At 46.7% G+C, this 12,112-nt stretch overlaps 1 protein-coding gene across 4 annotated transcripts in view; it reads right to left on the reverse strand.

Annotated features, from left to right (window-relative positions):
• LOC139366421 (ATPase phospholipid transporting 8A1) overlaps window positions 1-12,112 on the reverse strand; it is a 195,705-nt gene that overhangs the window by 9,883 nt on the left and 173,710 nt on the right. For all 4 annotated transcript variants that reach the window (XM_071103888.1, XM_071103891.1, XM_071103892.1 and 1 more), the window contains one exon: window positions 843-931. In XM_071103888.1, the coding sequence (XP_070959989.1) occupies window positions 843-931 (89 nt within the window). The remainder of the gene's footprint in view (window positions 1-842; window positions 932-12,112) is intronic.

Genomic DNA, 12,112 nt, shown 5'->3' on the forward strand with positions numbered 1-12,112 from the left:
TGTACATGCAATCTGAATCAATTCTGCATATCAGAGGCAAAGTAGATGTCTGGTAAATTATACCACAATTAGCTTTTAGTTGCTGCTTCAATCTGCTGTAAATGTGATTCCTCTGGATTTCCCAGAACTATGAGACAGTTTAGGTATCTCAACTCTGAATCAAAGTCTCCCAATGACCTCAATTAATAATTTCATTCTGAATGGTCCACACTTATTTAAACTCTGAATCGGACAGTATTAGAATACATCTCTTGCTATGAATCAAATAACTATAAAATGTTACACTGCATGTTATTTATTGGTGGTCTAAATAGTTTCTCAAGACATTTCTCCTAGAGCAGAATCTGCAAAAAAATACATGATATACCGGTAACTATAAATGTTACACCTGCATGTCTGAGACCGGTTTAGTATTTATTTAGTATATTTCCCATTTCCTGATTTATTTATTTTTAAGCAAAGAATTTTCAGTTGACACTAGAATACGTTTCTGAGTGACAGTGTGAGGGCTTTGCATAGGTGCTTTGTTGTGTATCTTGTGGGACTGGAAAAAAATGCCTAGAGTGTAAAATAAAGTTATTAACCGGTTCCCATGTTTAAAAAATAACAGTTCTGTTCCAGAACAATATTAATCTCTTTCTTTTGCGGTTCTGATTGTTTCTCGGAAAAAAATATTTTACGCTTTTCGGTTCTGTTCACTGAAACGGTTCCAACCCCGGCACCACATGGATCCTATAAATGACTTCTATATGTAATTGTACATGTGATCTAAGGAATTTCCCGTGAGCAGGACATGTGGATGGGGTGGTGGTGATGAGTGTGGGGGGGGGGGAAGAACTCACACTTTGTAGGCCACGTCAAAGACCAGGGAGGTGACAGGGATGAATATCAGGCCCATCCAGAAGACTCCCGAACTGAACATCATGTCCGCCTGAGACACACGCACAGACAGAAAAAAAGGAACACATTCCTTAGGTCAATGCAAACAAAACAGGGCTCAGTAGGTGCAGCAGTAAAAGGCTCAGATTGCTTTAGGCAGTCTTGTTACATCTTTTATAACAACCAAATTACCCACAATAAACAAATGAATAGGCAAAATAATTACATGGATCAACTCAGTTTGACAATACATGGTAATCCACTGTGACTAAATGACACGTTGCTGTTTGGGTTTTTAACTATGATCTTGAGAAGCCTGGGGCTAAGGAAGTAGTACTGTGGTGCTCTTTACCAGGCTAGTTAGTTACTGTGGTGTTCTTTACCAGGGTAGGCAGTTACTGTGGTGTTCTTTACCAGGGTAGGCAGTTACTGTGGTGTTCTTTACCAGGGTAGGCAGTTACTGTGGTGTTCTTTACCAGGGTAGGCAGTTACTGTGGTGTTCTTTACCAGGGTAGGCAGTTACTGTGGTGTTCTTTACCAGGGTAGGCAGTTACTGTGGTGTTCTTTACCAGGGTAGGCAGTTACTGTGGTGTTCTTTACCAGGGTAGGCAGTTACTGTGGTGTTCTTTACCAGGGTAGGCAGTTACTTTGGTGTTCTTTACCAGGGTAGGCAGTTACTGTGGTGTTCTTTACCAGGGTAGGCAGTTACTGTGGTGTTCTTTACCAGGGTAGGCAGTTACTATGGTGTTCTTTACTAGAGTAGGCAGTTACTGTGGTGTTATTTCACTCTCCAAATAGACCAATGGGAACCATGTCCAAACCCCTTATTCCAATTATTCCCTATCAGTAGAGAAACCTTGGGTAAAGCTCAATTTCTGACAAGGAAGAGGTATTGGACAACATACCTGTGGACAAAGTGGAGCGGGGGGTGGGGTAGGGTGTAGCTGATCTAAGGTCAATTTTGCATTCAACCCTCAAATGATTAAGGTTAGCATGTAGCTAATCCTAGATCTGTGCCAAAAGGAAACTTTCAGCCAGAGTGGAGGAAACACAGTAGGAAACACTTCTTCATACTTGTCATTACATTTTCAATGGCATTTTTGCCCTAACCCATTAATTTCCCATCCTGGTGGCAACTGTTAGCTACAGTGACTGGCCTCAAGAGCAGGTGGGGAATGACGGTGCAGCGGAGCGGGATGCCTCTTCAGCAGACAGGCCACTGGTGAGGTATCAATGGGAAGAAGGGTGAAGGGGATTCTCAACTCGAACCCCGAAACCCATCTCCACTAGCAACCTGTTGCCCTGATGATGCCTGAAGGGCGTTCACTCGATCCTCAGTACAAGGAAAGAGAAACATTAGAAGGGGATAGCAGCAACACATGAAAGTCCACTGAGTTCAGTTCTAAAAGGTAGTCTTTCCATTGACCTATTCGAAGATGGTGGGCAACTACAGCTGTGTATGTTCCATTTGGTCTGGCGGGGCGGAGTCAGAGAGGAATCCTCTTGGCTCGGCCCGTCACATACAGCCGTCTGCGCAGGGCTGTGTTTGCTTTGGCCTGGCTGCTGTGAAACTATCGGTCATTACATGTCAAAAAGCAAAACACACGCCTCCTCGCATCAGCAATTTGGGCAGTACATGCTTGTGCCAGTTGTTCAAACCGCAGGGGCCCCCAGACAAGGGTCTTCCTGTAATTAGGAACAGGCCGGACCCTGGGATGGCGCCTTAGGAAACACACACACACGGATCAATGTCAAAGTTATCAAAGGGTTCAGGTGTTCCTAAATGAGCTAATCTGCTCTCCATTATCAGGCAAACAGACTATGATGTCTGACAAAACATTGGGGAAAGAGGAAATCCCAAATGAGTGGAAATCAAAATGGCTTTTTCTGAATGTTTGAAATGATATTGGAATGAATGGAGCTTTTCTATTTTGGCCAGCAGTGGCCAAAATACAAGTAGAGGGAAAATTACATTAGCGCACAGGACATATTCACGTCAAGTTTGAAGTTAGGCAGTCCCGGGTAGAAACATAGACTTTTCTTTATCGTAACGCCAACTTTAATTATTTTTGTTTTCATCCAATGTTTCACACATTTTAATAGCCGCATTTAAAGTGTCTAGAAAAATAAAAAAAATAAACCGCGGACAGTGTCTCAGCACATTAAATACAATAAATTGAAGTCAACGAGCATGGAAAATAAACCAGCTCCTAATTTAAACTCCAACTTCTTACAAATACTGTTCCAAAATATCATCATAAATAATACAAAGCACAAACAATATATCCAAAACAACAAATCATAACAAACATTTAAACTGCATTGAATGTCTGACTACTTCTCTAATCTGTAAATTCAATGCTCAACTAAATCTTAATAAATATTTATCTGTTGAGGATTTGAAGACAGACACATTAAATACTGGCAGAGCCAGCCATTTTGGTAGATGCTAGAGATGGAGCTGGGGTGCAGGTGGATGTATTTTAGGACAAACAAATAAACTCGTCTGGGTGGGCAGACAGTGGTGTCCGCAGCTACAGGGCAGAGTGTTTTGACAGGCTGTCAACCCCCTCACAGCCACTGGAGAGACAGACACACTCACAAAAATAGACACACACACAGCCAAGTTAGTTCATAGCCATAGGTGAAAAAACATTCACTGTGTCACTTAAATCCTTAGATCTGGTCTGGAGCAGACCAGCAAGATCTGGTCTGGAGCAGACCAGCAAGATCTGGTCTGGAGCAGACCAGCAAGATCTGGTCTGGAGCAGACCAGCAAGATCTGGTCTGGAGCAGACCAGCAAGATCTGGTCTGGAGCAGACCAGCAAGCTTTTCTTGCTGTTGCAGAGCTGTTGAAGGCTATTTGTTTGAGATACACATTCTAAATATATTTAGATCTACAAAATGAAGCAGTGGTTTCACTCTGAATACGATATGGACACGCCAACAGTCGTTTGTCATTTTTCACAATCTTAAAACTTTGAGTCTCAGTTTAAGAAAACTGATTTTTCAAACCATCCTTTATGTGACTGTCAAGGGACAGGACTGATCCAATCGGCTCAGTGCTGCGGCGTCTGATTACTATGCTTGGATGCATTGATCAGGGGGTCTCAGCGCAGCAGCAGTTGGCTGATCATGCCAGGCAGGCCACAGTGATAGTAAGGCCCCAAGAATGTTAATGCCTGCCATTGTGATGGTAAATATGAAGGAAGGACAATCAAGGCCTTTACTATTCACCCCGTTCCAAGGCCTTTGGCTTTAGAAAGCATAGATTGAGAAAAGCCAACTTTCCACACACGCCCACCGCATACGCACACACACACAGAAGCATACAAACACACACACACCTCACTCTTACCATGTCTCGTTCTGTCATATCTGAAAGGCTGTCAGATTTGAGTCTCTCCCCTTTTCTCTGCATGGCCCTGGTGCTGCCATAGCCAAAGCCTCTGGATTCATATTTGGACACTAGCAGCCTGGGCGCAGAGTCTCTTTGTACAGCATTTTTTTTTTATTGGGCCCGATGAAAGGACAAGTAAAAAAAAAGTCAAATCCAGTCCCAGTGAATGATTTGGTCTACCTCCATCCATGTCCGTTTGGCTAAATTCAGCTGGCTCTACCGGACCATACGACTGGGGTGAATGTTGGAACAGAGGGGTAGACTGTTCTGCTATGGAGCTAAGGATCTAGGGAAATGGCTATTGGGTGATTTGAGGGTGCAGATTTCTATGCTACAAACTGAAGCTGGATCTATACGTTTGGCCAAAAAAAGCCCCCAAAAAGTCCCATGACCAGCTAGCTCCATGCTACCACCCGAAACCAAATCCTTAAGGTTATCGAGTGGTCGGATAGGCTGTGAACACAGTCGCAGAATGAAAAAGCCTAGTCCCTGAGGATGGTGAGCGAGCGAAGGAGAGAGAGAGAGCGAAGGGGAGAGAGAGAGAGCGAAGGGGAGAGAGAGAGAGAGAGAGCGAGAGAGAGCGAAGGAGAGAGAGAGAGAGAGGGCGAAGGAGAGAGAGAGAGAGGGCGAAGGAGAGAGAGAGAGAGCGCGAAGGAGAGAGAGAGAGCGAAGGAGAGAGAGAGAGCGAGCGAAGGAGAGAGAGAGAGAGAGGGCGAAGGAGAGAGAGAGAGAGCGCGAAGGAGAGAGAGAGAGCGAAGGAGAGAGAGAGAGCGAAAGAGAGAGAGAGAGCGAGCGAAGGAGAGAGAGAGCGAGCGAAGGAGAGAGAGAGAGAGCGAAGGAGAGAGAGAGAGAGCGAAGGAGAGAGAGAGAGAGAGAGCGAAGGAGAGAGAGAGAGAGAGAGCGAAGGAGAGAGAGAGAGAGAGCGAAGGAGAGAGAGAGAGAGAGCGAAGGAGAGAAAGAGAGAGAGGGCGAAGGAGAGAGAGAGAGAGGGCGAAGGAGAGAGAGAGAGAGCGCGAAGGAGAGAGAGAGAGCGAAAGAGAGAGAGAGAGCGAAAGAGAGAGAGAGAGAGAGCGAAGGAGAGAGAGAGAGAGAGAGCGAAGGAGAGAGAGAGAGAGAGCGAAGGAGAGAGAGAGAGAGAGCGAAGGAGAGAGAGAGAGAGAGCGAAGGAGAGAGAGAGAGAGAGAGCGAAGGAGAGAGGGAGCGCGAAGGAGAGAGAGAGCGTGAAGGAGAGAGAGAGAGTGAAGGAGAGAGAGAGAGCGAAGGGGAGCGAGAGAGAGCGAAGGAGAGCGAGAGAGAGCGAAGGAGAGAGAGAGAGAGCGAAGGAGAGAGAGAGAGAGCGAAGGAGAGAGAGAGAGCGAAGGAGAGAGAGAGCGCGAAGGAGAGAGAGAGAGAGCGAAGGAGAGAGAGAGAGAGAGAGCGAAGGAGAGAGAGAGAGAGAGAGCGAAGGAGAGAGAGAGAGAGAGAGAAGGAGGAGAGAGAGAGAGAGAGAGAGAAGGAGAGAGAGAGAGAGAGAGAGAGAGCGAAGGAGAGAGAGCGAAGGAGAGAGAGCGAAGGAGAGAGAGCGAAGGAGAGAGAGCGAAGGAGAGCGAGAGAGAGCGAAGGAGAGCGAGAGAGAGCGAAGGAGAGAGAGAGAGAGAGCGAAGGAGAGAGAGCGAAGGAGAGAGAGCGAAGGAGAGAGAGCGAAGGAGAGAGAGCGAAGGAGAGAGAGCGAAGGAGAGAGAGCGAAGGAGAGAGAGCGAAGGAGAGAGAGCGAAGGAGAGAGAGCGAAGGAGAGAGAGAGCGAGCGAGAGCGAAGGAGAGAGAGAGCGAGCGAGAGCGAAGGAGAGAGAGAGAGAGCGAAGGAGAGAGAGAGAGAGCGAAGGAGAGAGAGAGAGAGAGAGCGAAGGAGAGAGAGAGAGAGAGAGAGAGAGAGCAAAGGAGAGAGAGAGAGAGAGAGAGAGCGAAGGAGAGAGAGAGCAAAGGAGAGAGAGAGAGCGAAGGAGAGAGAGAGAGAGCGAAGGGGAGAGAGAGAGAGCGAAGGGGAGAGAGAGAGAGAGCGAAGGAGAGAGAGAGCGAAGGAGAGAGAGAGAGCGAAGGAGAGAGAGCGAGAGAGAGAGAGAGAGAGAGCGAAGGAGAGAGAGCGAGAGAGAGAGAGAGAGAGAGCGAGAGAGAGAGAGAGCGAGAGAGAGAGAGAGAGAGCGAAGGAGAGAGAGAGAGCGAAGGAGAGAGAGAGAGCGAAGGAGAGAGAGAGAGAGAGAGAGAGAGAGAGAGAGAGAGAGAGAGAGAGAGAGAGAGAGAGAGAGAGAGAGAGAGAGAGAGAGAGAGAGAGAGAGAGAGAGAGAGAGAGATTGAAGGAGAGAGAGAAGGAGAGAGAGAGAGAGAGAGAGAGATTGAAAGAGAGAGAGATTGAAGGAGAGAGAGAGAGAGAGATTGAAGGAGAGAGAGAGAGAGAGAGAGAGAGAGAGAGAGAGAGATTGAAGGAGAGAGAGAGAGAGAGAGAGAGAGAGATTGAAGGAGAGAGAGAGAGAGAGAGAGAGAGAGAGAGAGATTGAAGGAGAGAGAGAGAGAGAGAGAGAGAGAGAGAGAGAGAGAGAGAGAGAGAGAGAGAGAGAGAGAGAGAGAGAGAGAGAGAGAGAGAGAGAGAGAGAGAGAGCGAAGGAGAGAGAGAGAGAGAGCGCGAAGGAGAGAGAGAGAGAGAGCGCGAAGGAGAGAGAGAGAGAGAGCGCGAAGGAGAGAGAGAGAGAGAGAGCGAAGGAGAGAGAGAGAGCGAAGGAGAGAGCGAAGGAGAGATAGCGAAGGAGAGAGCGAGAGAGCGAGAGAGCGAAGGAGAGAGAGCGAGAGAGCGAAGGAGAGAGAGCGAGAGAGCGAAGGAGAGAGAGCGAGAGAGCGAAGGAGAGAGAGAGAGAGAGAGAGAAGGAGAGAGAGAGAGAGAAGGAGAGAGAGAGAGAGAGAGAAGGAGAGAGAGAGAGAGAGAAGGAGAGAGAGAGAGAGAGAGAGAGAGAGAGCAAGCAAAGGAGAGAGAGAGAGCAAACAAAGGAGAGAGAGAGAGAGAGAGCAAAGGAGAGAGAGAGAGAGAGAGCAAAGGAGAGAGAGAGAGAGAGAGAGAGAGAGAGAGAGAGAGATTGAAGGAGAGAGAGAGAGAGAGATTGAAGGAGAGAGAGAGAGAGAGCGAGAGAGAGAGCGAGAGAGAGAGAGAGATTGAAGGAGAGAGAGAGAGAGATTGAAGGAGAGAGAGAGAGAGATTGAAGGAGAGAGAGAGAGAGAGAGAGAGAGAGAGAGAGAGAGAGAGAGAGAGAGAGAGAGAGAGAGAGAGAGAGAGAGAGAGAGAGAGAGAGAGAGAAGGAGAGAGAGAGAGAGCGCGAAGGAGAGAGAGAGAGAGAGCGCGAAGGAGAGAGAGAGAGAGAGCGAAGGAGAGAGAGAGAGCGAAGGAGAGAGCGAAGGAGAGAGAGCGAAGGAGAGAGCGAGAGAGCGAAGGAGAGAGAGCGAGAGAGCGAAGGAGAGAGAGCGAGAGAGCGAAGGAGAGAGAGCGAGAGAGCGAAGGAGAGAGAGCAAGAGAGCGAAGGAGAGAGAGAGAGAGAGCGAAGGAGAGAGAGAGAGAGAGAGAGAAGGAGAGAGAGAGAGAGAGAGAGAAGGAGAGAGAGAGAGAGAGAAGGAGAGAGAGAGAGAGAGAGAAGGAGAGAGAGAGAGAGAGAGAAGGAGAGAGAGAGAGAGAGAGAGAGAGAGAGATTGAAGGAGAGAGAGAGAGAGATTGAAGGAGAGAGAGAGAGAGAGAGAGAGCGAGAGAGAGAGAGAGAGAGAGAGAGAGAGCGAGAGAGAGAGAGAGATCGAAGGAGAGAGAGAGAGATCGAAGGAGAGAGAGAGAGATCGAAGGAGAGAGAGAGAGAGAGATCGAAGGAGAGAGAGAGAGATCGAAGGTGAGAGAGAGAGAGAGATCGAAGGTGAGAGAGAGAGAGAGATCGAAGGAGAGAGAGAGAGAGAGATCGAAGGAGAGAGAGAGAGAGATCGAAGGAGAGAGAGAGAGAGATCGAAGGAGAGAGAGAGAGAGATCGAAGGAGAGAGAGAGAGAGAGATCGAAGGAGAGATCGAAAGAGAGAGATCGAAGGAGAGAGAGAGAGCGAGAGAGAGAGAGAGAGAGAGAGAGAGAGAGAGAGAGAGAGAGAGAGATCGAAGGAGAGAGAGAGAGAGAGAGAGATCGAAGGAGAGAGAGAGAGATCGAAGGAGAAAGAGAGAGAGATCGAAGGAGAAAGAGAGAGAGATCGAAGGAGAAAGAGAGAGAGATCGAAGGAGAAAGAGAGAGAGATCGAAGGAGAAAGAGAGATCGAAGGAGAAAGAGAGATCGAAGGAGAAAGAGAGATCGAAGGAGAAAGAGATCGAAGGAGAAAGAGATCGAAGGAGAAAGAGATCGAAGGAGAAAGAGAGATCGAAGGAGAAAGAGAGATCGAAGGAGAAAGAGAGATCGAAGGAGAAAGAGAGATCGAAGGAGAAAGAGAGATCGAAGGAGAAAGAGAGATCGAAGGAGAAAGAGAGATCGAAGGAGAGAGAGAGAGAGCGAAGGAGAAAGAGAGAGAGCGAAGGAGAGAGAGAGAGAGCGAAGGAGAAAGAGAGCGAAGGAGAGAGAGAGAGAGCGAAGGAGAAAGAGAGCGAAGGAGAAAGAGAGCGAAGGAGAAAGAGAGCGAAGGAGAAAGAGAGCGAAGGAGAAAGAGAGCAAGAGTATGTGAGGGGCCTTGTTCGGACGCGGCCCACAAATTCCCTGCATGTCATCATTGCAACGCAAAAGCAAATCCCTAACACCCCCACCCCAGTAAGCTTTTACTATGGAAAACTTAAACTGGGCCTGCTCAATTGGGTCCATCTGTTTACTCTCTGCGTGTCGCCTCTCAATAGCCCTGAGATATCCCGGAGAAAAACATAGGACAGAACGCTAACAAAAACAGTAATAGCTCAACAGAAGTCATCTAGGCACAACTGTCCGATAGTGATTTACAATGTGACTCAAGAATTATTAAAGTGAGATAGATTAGCCGACAGACTGTGTCAGTTTGAAATGTATTAGCTCACGGATAATGACAAGTACGCCCATATCCATGGCCATTCAACTACATATACTGACACACATAACACACACACAGCAAGTCTCACACCATGGACTATCCCGTGGCTTCCACAGCCGCTCAAGTCTTCCATAAATCATTGGGTTTTCAACGACAGCACAGAGGGGGCTACCATACGACACAGGAGCAGTTCTTAAAGGCCTTAAGTATTCCTAAAACACAGACACAGAGGGAAACCAGTGGAGGGGACAAAGTCAATAGAAATGCTGAAGTGCCTTTAATTCCATCATAGCTGTCACAGGTTTAATAGTGAGGAACCTTGTGGATTCTATAAAACCACAGTGGGCTGGGAGCCTCGTTTCAGTCGTCCTGCAGAGTTTTTAGGGGTCCCTGGTGATTTTGGAGAAATTGGGAGATCTGTCATCTGTGGCCCTGCTACTTCAATCGCAGGATCACTGGTGATCGTCCACGTGTACACACACACAAGCATGCACGCAGACACCCGCACAGCGACACCCACACCGTCAAAACATGCACGCACCATCTCTATTGTCCTAGACTGGTCATGGCTGAGTGGAGAGAGGATGGGTTATCTAGTGAGGTGCAGCTGGCCTCTGTGCCATTCTGTAGGGGCATTATTGTTCTTCAAAGCAAGTGAGTCCTGATGAGCTGCCTGCACTGGAGGCTCTATAGTTGTACTTCAATATAAATAATTCCATTCAAACAAACGTGTGAGTGAATGTCACCATATTCCATACATAGTGCACTACTTTTGACCAGAGCCTAAGGAGACGGTGAAGTCACCTTTCATTATCGGTGTCCTGGATTTCTTATTTTTATTATTTTACATGAACTGATATGTAGCCCTTCCATGTACTGTTAACATTTAATGACTACAACTGATCAAAGTAACTAGAAAAGGATTTGTTAATCTGACATTTCTGGAGGGTTCAATTTCAGAAAAGTTAACTTTCGGTGAAGGTTCTCAGGACACAAAAGACATACAAATTGTAAAGATAACCTTTAATTCTATTCTCTTAAATGTTCATATTTCCTTCGTATTGAAAACGTCTGTCTCTCTGCTGTACGTCTGTAGTATACCAAAATATGAACCTCTCCCTTCTGAGCAAAACACTGAGGAGAACGTGTTGCTTATCGCTTGGCACAAACTGCGGGAGGAATGTGATGCGCACCTGTTGAGGGGTGAATCCAAAGTGTCGATGACAAGCGGTCAAGTGAGTGTGAGAATAAGTACTGTTCCCTGCAGACGCTGGCAAAAGCAAAGGAAATGGCAGGTGTCGGAAAGGCACAGAGTTATCTATGCTCTAACATCCTTACAGCTGTGTTGTTGATAGCGACAGGAAATCGCCAGGAGACGGGCCAGGGTGATGGCATTTGCCGTGTTATCTCGTATGGTGTGCCTAAGCCCCTTACTATAGCAGCTCATGTCACTCCTCGGAAAATAGCAGATTTGAATCTTCCTTTTTCATCCACGTCAACTCAAGGCTAAAATTCATGTGTGGTTTGGGCCTGGGCCAACCAAGCATCTTGTCAAACTTAAGATGTCTGTTTCAAGATGTTTAAGGGATGGTCCAAGGCACCTGTCTTGTCAATCGTCCAAGTAAAGCTCAAACTCACTGACACTGACAAATGCTATCGCATTAAGTCAGCCATTGCTCAACGTCTTTCTTGAATGAGGTGAATTGTGGAGTCAGAAACTGTAGAACAAGAAGTGGTGTCTATATCATCATGACCCTCAGGCATTACAAACCGACACAGAGACAGAGGGGAAGGTGGGTGATAGAAGGAGGGGGGAAAGAGAGAACATGGAAAAGAAAGAGGAGAAGAGGCAGAGAGAAAGAAAGTGTTAGTGAGAGATCAAGCGAGAACGACAGAGCAACAGTGACAGAGGGAAAGCGAGTCAGCGAAAGAGAGGTGTTTGGTGCTAGTGCAGGGTCGTTCCATGTCATTTCAGAAATCCAAAGCAGGTCAATAGTACCAATTGCAATGCATTTTCGCTCTTCATATCCAAATCATCTACAGTTGAAGTCAGAAGTTCACATACACCTTAGCCCAATACATTTAAACTCAGTTTTTCACCATTCCTGACATTTAATCCTAGTAAAAAAGTCCCTGTCTTAGGTCAGTTAGGATCACCACTTCATTTTCAGAATGGGAAATGTCAGAATAATAGTAGAGAGAATGATTTCTTTCAGCTTTTATTTCTTTCATCACATTCCCAGTGGATCAGAAGTTTACATACACTCAATTAGTATTTTGGTAGCATTGCTTTTAAATTGTTGTTGTTGTTTTTTAACAAACATTTTGGGTAGCCTTCCACAAGCTTCCCACAATAAGTTGGGTGAATTTTAGCCCATTCCTCCTGACAGAGCTGGTGTAACGGAGTCAGGTTTGTAGGCCTCCTTGCTCGCACACACTTTTTCAGTTCTGCCCACACATTTTCTATGGGATTGAGATCAGGGCTTTGTGATGGCCACTCCAATTTGACTTTGTTGTCCTTAAGCCATTTTGCCACAACTTTGAAAGAATGCTTGGGGTCATTGTCCATTTGGAAGACCCATGAGCGATCAAGGTTTAACTTTCTGGATTGATGTCTTGAGATGTTGCTTCAAAATATCCCAAAATGTTCTTCCCCCTTATGCCATCTATTTTGTGAAGTGCACCAGTCCCTCCTGCAGCAAAGCACCCCCACAACATGATGCTGCCACCCCTGTGCTTCACAGTTGGGATGGTGTTCTTCAGCTTGCAAGCCTCCCCCTTTCCCCTCCAAACATAACGATG

The sequence above is a fragment of the Oncorhynchus clarkii genome, chromosome 14 (assembly GCF_045791955.1).
Source record: "Oncorhynchus clarkii lewisi isolate Uvic-CL-2024 chromosome 14, UVic_Ocla_1.0, whole genome shotgun sequence".
In the NCBI taxonomy this organism is placed as follows: domain Eukaryota; kingdom Metazoa; phylum Chordata; class Actinopteri; order Salmoniformes; family Salmonidae; genus Oncorhynchus; species Oncorhynchus clarkii.